The 8,960-nt window shown below is 40.0% G+C and overlaps 1 protein-coding gene across 1 annotated transcript in view; it reads left to right on the top strand.

Moving 5' to 3' along the window:
* mgat5 (alpha-1,6-mannosylglycoprotein 6-beta-N-acetylglucosaminyltransferase) overlaps positions 1 to 8,960 on the top strand; it is a 111,797-nt gene that overhangs the window by 42,395 nt on the left and 60,442 nt on the right. Inside the window, exons 4-5 of the mRNA XM_005739888.2 lie at positions 2,910 to 2,986; positions 7,878 to 7,967. Coding sequence (XP_005739945.1) covers positions 2,910 to 2,986; positions 7,878 to 7,967 — 167 coding nt within the window. The remainder of the gene's footprint in view (positions 1 to 2,909; positions 2,987 to 7,877; positions 7,968 to 8,960) is intronic.

Raw genomic sequence — 8,960 nt, forward strand, 5'->3', positions numbered from 1 at the left:
TGCACTTCTGTGCTACTTTGTCTTTTTCATTTCCATCTTTGTGTTTGCACAAACAGGTTTGATTTTCTTGTGACCATACGATTGCTGATTGTTAACTTTTTTGAGATTTGACTTCTTTGCTGTATTTTAATAAATATTTTCCAGTATTGATATCAAGTTTAAAATTTCAGGATCATGACAACCCTGGTGTATACCTCTGCATCCAAACATATAGCAGCATGGCGGTGGATAGCTGCAACCAGTGTGTATATGTGGATGGTGAATTGGGACTGCAGTAAGAGAGGAAGTTTGCTTAAAGAGAGAAAATGGGGAATAATTAAAAACACACCACCTTTATAGCGACGCGCTCAGCTTTACTGCCAACAAGCGTTTTATTGGTTAATAGCTTACAGAAGATAAAACGCAAACCTGAAAAGAAGCTAATGGTATGTCATGCTGACTCGACCGGTTCAAATCTGTTGCGTACTCGAAACCTCCTCTTTTGCATTCCTGGGTAATGACTAAGGCAACGAATATAACGTTTCTGTAGATCTGCATCTAACTGTTGAGGTGTTCTTTGATATGATGACGCTCATTCCTCTGAAAACACACACTGAGCAACAGAAAGAGGTAGACAGAGAGAAAGTTATTGATAGCAGTTGTTTATTGCGGCAATTTGTCAGTGCAAATAAACTGAGCCTCTACTCCGCCTTCCCCCTTTCCACCCACAGAAGCCTGACCCACTGCTGGAGCTGCTGATTAGCTCCATGCGTACGCCTCCATAACGGCACGCAGCCTCCTCTTAAAACACCACTCGCAAACTCATTACGTCAGCCTGGCATTCACCTCTGAGCTTTTTATCCATTTGCTTTCCATTATTTATATCCTGGCACTAAAGGTCAGGGCGGATGATGACTCTGAATGACGATATCAGAAAAGATGATTATAAGACTGGGAGCCGTGCGGGCCATGCACGTTAATCCTGCAGGGACATTCAAATCAGTGTGGAGGAGATCTCACAGGAGCTCTCTCCTCCAACTACAGCTTCTGGTTTTTATTCTTCTACTGTTTGCATCACTGCAGCTTCAGCTGGTGCAGCTCTTGCCCTTGTGTGGTTTTTCGTTTTTATGGAGTTAAGACTACAGAGCCGAAGGTGATGCTATCGGATGACCATCATCCCTGACCGCAGGGTAATGGCCACTCTCCATTTGCAAATTCAAAAGACATCCAGACATAAAGTGCTGAGAGTGTTCTGCACTGGGATGATTGTGTAATTTTATTTCATTTCACACTGCGCAATAGGTCTAATGCAATTCTTGTCACATTGTCTGATGACTCATGTCATGGGCATAAATACTTGTGCAAAACTTCCAGTTTAGTTAAAGTAAAAATCAACCCTTGTGATCTCTTGTTTTATTTGGAGCAGGAGCGAGTACAACTTCATGTTGTGGCAAATTCTTTTAACGCACAGCCTGAAAGCACTTTCAGGTATTTTTCTTATTCGCTGGTCTGTCTTAATCAAGTTTCAAATGAAACGATGTGATGAGTTCCTACTTTGAAATTACAGACACAAAGACGAAGCTCTCGAGTCGTCAAACAGATGCTGTTGTCTTCGATTTGCAGAAAATAACTTTAAAGTACCTTTGTGGGCCCTCCTTTCCAGTTTGATGTTTACATTGGACTCTACAAAGGTACCTTTGCATAGACCATGGTTCATAATAATCCTAGTTGGTTATCCTGGGCCTTGTTGCAGACACTCAGCTTGAAACAAGCTCACTTTCAGCCATCTTTCTTCTGATTGGCCACCTTTTGTACAGAAAAGGCTTGAACAGCTGGTTACTGGCTTGTTACCACAAGCTTCACTCACAAAGTCACACACATTCTGCAGTCCTGTCTTTGTAATCACCTTAAGACGGGGCAGCTCAAGGGTTCAGCATGTTGCCCAAGGATGCTTTGACATGTAGGCTGGAGGATTCAGTGTTGTATAAATAAAATTGCCATTGCCCCTGTGTCTTCTCCCTCGCCACACCGCCAGCAGGTCGTAGCAGATGTTTGCCCCTCCCCGAGCCTGGTCCTGCTGGATGTTTCTTTCTGTTAAAAGGGAGTTTTTCACACACCCACCTCATTTTGGGCAGGTTTAATGATTGTTAACTACTGTATGTGACAGCAAATAAGGAGAAGCACAAGAGGTGACATTTAAAAAGCAAAGCTTTTTGAATTTAAACATTGTTTGTTATTGCTTCCTTATTATATGATGCTTGCTGTCCATGGAGCATCACATCTAAACAATTCCTACACTCTTTTGTATCTTTACTGCTTTCTTTCTTGTATCACTTAGCATCCGTTTAAAGTTGTATCGTCACAGTTACCATCGTGTTCTGCAGAATAGCAGTAGCAGAAATTGTTGCGATTGCATTGCCAGTTATTACAGCCTAAGGATAAGAAGTAGTGGATAAACATCAACAAGATCAAAAATAAAAACAGATTTTGTATTCACGTGTTTGCATTTAAAAGTCTTTGTGTGTTGTAAAGACATCTGATAGGTCATTCAGAATGTAGGCAGTCGCACACAATAGCCCTAATGACCTACATAGTACATGTTTATTGTAAGTATTATAATGTAAACTAGTTAGCAGTCAACAGAAGGGGAAATAAAGAAGGTGTTGACAGTGTGATTGGAGCTAGAAAGATAAATGTGTGACACGGTTGTGTGTGGGCCTTGTGTACTCCACACATGCTTCATTTCCCCTCACAATTCAGACCATCAGTGTGAACTGCAGATGTTAATATTTGTGTCTCTATTATATCCACTGTAATAGTGATGTATCCAGTAAAACAAAACAAAAACCCCCACGCAGACAGATAAAGAATTCTGGAGCTGACTGACTCGACCTTATTGATTTAGTTTCTCTCTCTTTCTCTTTATCCAGACCTCCTAAACGGAGCCCAGGAGAAGTGCGAGCTGCCGCCTTTGGATGGTTTCCCTCACTGCGAGGGCAAGCTCAAGGTGAAGCAAACATGCAAACACACATTAAAAACAGGCCTCTCCATCCCACTCTCTGAGCACAGCTTTGAAAAGGAGGTTTGAAACATGTGAAAGACGAGCTACTGAAAGGAGAACTGCCTGCAGAAATTCATAGCGAACAGAAAAGAAAACAAATGACAGTGTAATCTACAAAACATAACCAGCACCTGGCTTATAGCTTTTACATGGACAGTGGACAAAAAGAGTTGATGCAAGGGCGTTAATTAGTTTATTAAATTGCATTAATATTCAAAATATAAAAATAAAAGGTGTAATTTTAGGGCCAATAAAACTCTGAGCTGCAGGTCTGAAGTTTGTTAGGTTGGACATTAATTAACATGCACACCATCATCACGCCTTATTTTCATCAGCACAAAAACTTTGCATCATAGCACAGGGCAGACCTTAAAATGCCGATATGCTCGCTTTTCTACATTGCAGCCATCACGTTCTCTTTTAAAGACTTACAGGCACAAACTCTTTAACACAAAAACTCATAAAGCTTCCAAGACGGCTGAGTAAAGGTACATTGTTTTTTGTTTGGGGTTTTTCTCACAGGTAAAGCAAAAAACATTGCGATTTCCGTAATGGAAACCAATGAGCAGCTCACTTTGAATATGACCTCTGTTTTTTCTCTTTTTTTATTATTTATTAATGCTCATTAATAAAACGAAAGTATTTCTTATTAGATTAATCGATTGAATAATCGATAGCTGCATTGTCGGTGAACCTGGTAACAAACTTTGAAACAAGCAGACGCGACACTAGTTTTATCCATAGTGGAGGTGTTTGCGTTACGTTTAATGTGATTCATGATGAATTTCAATAAAATCTATATTGCACATTTTTTGACCAATAGTGTAAGAAAAAAAAGATATATATATTTAAATCCTGATTGCACCTGTAACTACGTAATCTTTATTAATGTTCCTGTAGTATTTTTTTTTATTATTATTTAAAAGTAGCCTGTGGAGTATTCCTGTGAATACTCTCAGTGTTTCCTGCCAGATTATGGCCTTAAGAGGCACAGGTTACATTCTGCATACCTACCTGTGTGTTAATTTATGGGTGGCCCAGGTATTTGAGGTCAGTTAGTAATGATGCTGTTTTGATTGAAATGGTGATGCACTGAAGAACCATTTATGTAACCCACATGTCACACCGATCGCAACCGATTCCCTCAGCTTCTTTTCAGCACCACACAACATCAGTCATCTCATATATAATGAGCCTTGTAGTTTGTGTTCTACGTTTTTAATCTGTCATATGTTATAAACACGTTGCTGTTAACGAGGTAACGCTTCTGACTCGCTAACAAAAGGAGAGAAAACATACCTCAGAGCCTGTTTCTGTAAATTTGCCTGGATCACAAGATAGACTGGGATAACTGTTACTCAGGTCAACTCAGGTCTGGGAAACACTTTTGTTGCTCTGCATTTTTATTACAGGAAAAATCTGCAATGCAGCTTGAAGCTGGAAACACCCACACAGATTTAAAAGAGCACCACCGGCTCGTATTTCGAATAATTGTGAATGATTAATGAATGTTTTTTTAATAGTTGTTTGCATTAAATTACTCAGTGCATATATGTAGTCGTAATAAGATCTCTTATTACAAAAGTGCAGAGCCCCTAAAGTCCTGAAGGAGGATGCTTTTCATCTGGTGTGAACCTAATTATCTTGCCTGCACAGTCAGTGAAGCTAAAGCCTGATAAGCTGAGTTCTTTGCATTTTTTTGGTGACTGAGTGCAATTAAATCGGTTAATTAGTCAATTATCTGTTGTACACAGGACAGCTAAATATTATTTTCCAAGGCGTCCAACGACTTCAGACATATAACAAGTTTTAGTTTGAACTCAGGATGTTATGCAGTGAAGTTCATCTTTGTCTTAAATCCTTTGCACAAGATAACTTATATGTTATCTTATATGACGTATATACAGTGTGTTTAGATACCGGGCATAACATTATGACTGACAGGTGACATGAATAACTGATTATCTCTTCATCATAGCACCTGTTCATGGGGGCGATGTATTAGGGAGTGTTAGAAGCACAAACAACGGGCAACTGTAAGCATTTGAGCCAGTTTGACAAGGAGCCAAACTGTGATGGGTAGACGACCAGGTCTCAAAATCTGCAGCTTTTGTGGGGTGTTCCCAGTAAGAAATGGTCAGTATCTATCAAAAGTGGTCCAAGGAAGGAAAAGTTGTGAAAAACTGACAGGGTCATGGTCGGATCAAGCAGACGAGTTACTGTCGCTCAAATTGCTAAAAAAAACCCTAACGGCGGTTCTGATAGAAGACAGTCCCTATTATGGAAACGGTAATCCATGATCTTTCAGGGGGATAATGGGCCCTGCCGCAGAGCAAAGATGGTTCATGATGGTTTTAGGAACACAACAATGTGTGAGTAAGCTGTGAGGTGTGTGAAGTCTTTTGGCTCAGACGTCACACAGTTTGACTATTTTTGTTCACTCTTGACTCTGTATGACAACACCAAGAGATGATATCCCTAATATGGTCATCTCAGACACTCAGCCCGACCTGAGCACATTTACCCCCACCCACCTGCTGTTCAGACCTGTTTGCAAGTGGCAACCAATCAGAAGAAAGTTTGTTTAAATGACTTGTTTTAAACAGTGGATGAAATGAGGGGGCTGGACCAAAGTCCATCATAAAGCAAAAAAGGATCATTTCGAAGCAGAAGTCATGCATAGCTACTCTAGTACAGTCTGAGATTGAAGAGATGGAGCTGGGAATAAGAAAGTGCTTTCTATCTAGTTAATTCAGTCTGTGATGGCACACTGCTGCCTTCACTTTTAAACAACTAACACATCACTGTTGTTGTGAATGCATACTTCCCAAAACTCCTACATGACACTGCTGTACAGTACCTGCAGGCCGGATGAGCAGATGACAGCCAGGTTTAATTCTGGGGCAGACAGGTACTGGCAGACACAGGTGCATACACCTAAATAAAACACATAACACATGCTGTACATAAGCTTGTCCATTGTCTTGTTTTGTTTTTTGTCTGTGTGTTGGCGAGTCTGTGTCCCTCAAGCTGATGGGGGACTATCATACACACCATCTGCTCAGCCACTCCTAATCTTCCATTTGTACTGTTAGAATTTCCAACTTGGCCTGAGGAAATGCTAAAGCTTTCCTTACACATACACCATCTACACGAGTGCTGCACATGAACTCCTTTTTCCTTTCAGAAAAGGGATCAAAATTCAGTAAACTGGCATTTCACACGAGTAAAACATCTGAAAAATACATTTTCTCCTACTCACAGAACTCTTTTTGGTCATTGTTTAAAGTAACGCAATCTCTATGCATTTGCCTTCCAAACGACTCCGAGCCCATCTGCCAGTTCTCCCAACTATGAAGCGCTTTGAATAGTCGATTTTCTGTTTGCCAGTGCGCTGCTCCCTTAGGTTACTGCAAATCACCATGCATGACGTATTGGAGCCTACGAGCAGGATAGCTGTCAGTCCACATCTCAGCTCAGCAGCCCTTCCACTTCCACAGAAATGCCAGTGCCACAGAAATCTGCCCCCCGGACATCAAATTAGAAGAAGAGTTTCTCATCGCAGTCTGCATCCAGAGTCTCCATCAATCCCGGCTTTCCACACATTTTATTGAGGACATTCTACATTCTTCCATTTCAGTGAAGAATGACATTTTCACATTGAAGGATTTCCACTCAGTCACACATGAAAGTTGCCACTAGGGCTGCCACAAACGATTATTTTGATAGTCGACTAGTCACCAATTATTTTTGCGATTAGTCGACTAATCAGATCATGCATCCATTGGACGTAAAACTTATTGTACCAGCAGCATCTGCTCTTATATAACTATCATTAGCTTACAGCTTTAAGTGTTTAAGGTGCTAACTAAAAATAAAGACAAGTTGATGGTTTATTAAATTTTAATGAAATTTGCAGATTGTTTCGGTGAAGTTTAATAAACTCCTTGCTATCTAAAATATAACAGGACACCGGAGTATATTCTCGATTCATCTCACACTTCTGATAATCAGTTGTCTGCTTGACGTTTATTCAGCTGTGTAAAAACTATAACTTTAATCTCAGCCAAACCGATTTACTCAGGAACAAATAAAATACTAAAAAAAAGCCCAGCATAACATTTTTAAGTTATCTAAGTCACTTATATATGTTTAACCTGAGTAGCGAAAGACGGCGGTGGGTTTGAAGACGATTTGCCGGGAGTCCGGCGTTCTCACGGGCTCTAGTGAGCCTTGCCCCCAGCTAGCTATCGAGCTAGTGGGTGACAGACGTCTCCGAAAAAGTCGGAGCGCTTTTGAAAGTATTCTCGCCTGAAAATATGCTAAACGTTTATTTTGTGACCCAGAAAGAATAATCAGAGTAATATTAAGACTAACTAGCTGCCGCCATTGTTGGAAACTGAGCTGGGCTGCGCTATGAATTCTGGGACACAGCTTCTTCTTCTTCGGGGTTTAACGGCACCTGGCATCCTTGTACATGCACTGCTGCCATCTTCTGTTTCAGTCTGTTATTACACTCTTAAATCCTGCTACTTATTCCTGCGTCTTTTGTGATCTTACAAAGCTTCATACGACTCGTCGACTATTAAATCAGTCGTCGACGATTTTGATAGTCGACGTAATCGTGACTAGTCGACTAATCGTGGCAGCCCTAGTTGCCACAAAGTTAGTAAGGCTGCTCTCAAACATATCACCCTCTCATTCAGATACGATCACTGTAGTTTCAGCAGTGGAGGTCTTTTATATACAGTCTGTGGCTCTTACAATATACGTGTGACATTAAAGTTTATGTTGGGTCAGTATGCCCGTCTCACATTTGTCTTCTCCTCTTTCTCAGTGGATGAAGGAGATGTGGCGCTCTGACGGCTGCTACGCCAACTACGGCGTGGATGGATCCACCTGCTCCTTCTTCATCTACCTCAGCGAGGTAAATCCTTCTTTTTTGTGTTAATAAATGTAGATAAAAAAGACTGATTGTATTACATCGTCATGATTACTTTTCATGTGGTACAAAATCAACACGGCAAAAGCAGCACTGGTGTATGAGCGCCTGACCAGCATCTTAACAAGCTGGTTACTGTTTACCATTTATATACAGGCTTTGTGTTTATTGATGGCAGATACACCATTGGACCTCAGATACGCCACTGTTCTCTGTATGCTGCTAAGTGTCCGTCTCTGTGTGTCTGCATGTTTTCTCATTAGTTGGCTTTTATATATAACTGTCTCCTTTACTGGTTTCTTTTAATCTGCCTACCTTCAGATGTAAAAAGCAGAAATGAGTAGAAATCACCTTCATCCTCATATTATTTTATAAATGTTTGTTCACCGAGCAGAACAGTTTTAAATAAATACGCTGCTAAACATGGTGTAATTGTTTTAACTGGTTTCTTGTGTTAATTTTGGTCAGTTTTAAAGTTGAAGTAGATGCATATGAGCTGCATACTGTAATCATAATTGTTTCATTTCCTCATCGCCCAAGAGATTGTTACCTGGGTAAATAAAAAGAGTTTTCCTTTAAATGCAGTGCTTTTCTACCAACTATATAAAATGATAAATTAGTTACTCATTTTCCTGTCTTTAAAAAATACGTGAACCTATTTCCAGCCTTCTGTTTTTATTATTGGACTGTACCAGCATAGCTTGGCATGATTGACAGATCAAAATAATCCTTATTTAGTTTACATTGGCTCATGGCACAACCCCCCCAGTTCTTCCCATCTGAAACGGCACTAAAAATGATTTTTCAACCTCAGTAAACATGAAGCAATCATTTTTTTGTAAAATGTAACTGAAATATATAAAATCAAAGGCTTATTTGTTCAAGTACCTAATCATTAAGGAAAATGTGCTTGTTATAAACTGAATGTAAACCAATCAAGTAAGTTTTATTTTATATTGTGCTGGTATAACAAAATTA

The sequence above is a fragment of the Pundamilia nyererei genome, unplaced genomic scaffold (assembly GCF_000239375.1).
Source record: "Pundamilia nyererei isolate P.nyererei 1_Seehausen unplaced genomic scaffold, PunNye1.0 scaffold00094, whole genome shotgun sequence".
NCBI classification, from domain to species: domain Eukaryota; kingdom Metazoa; phylum Chordata; class Actinopteri; order Cichliformes; family Cichlidae; genus Pundamilia; species Pundamilia nyererei.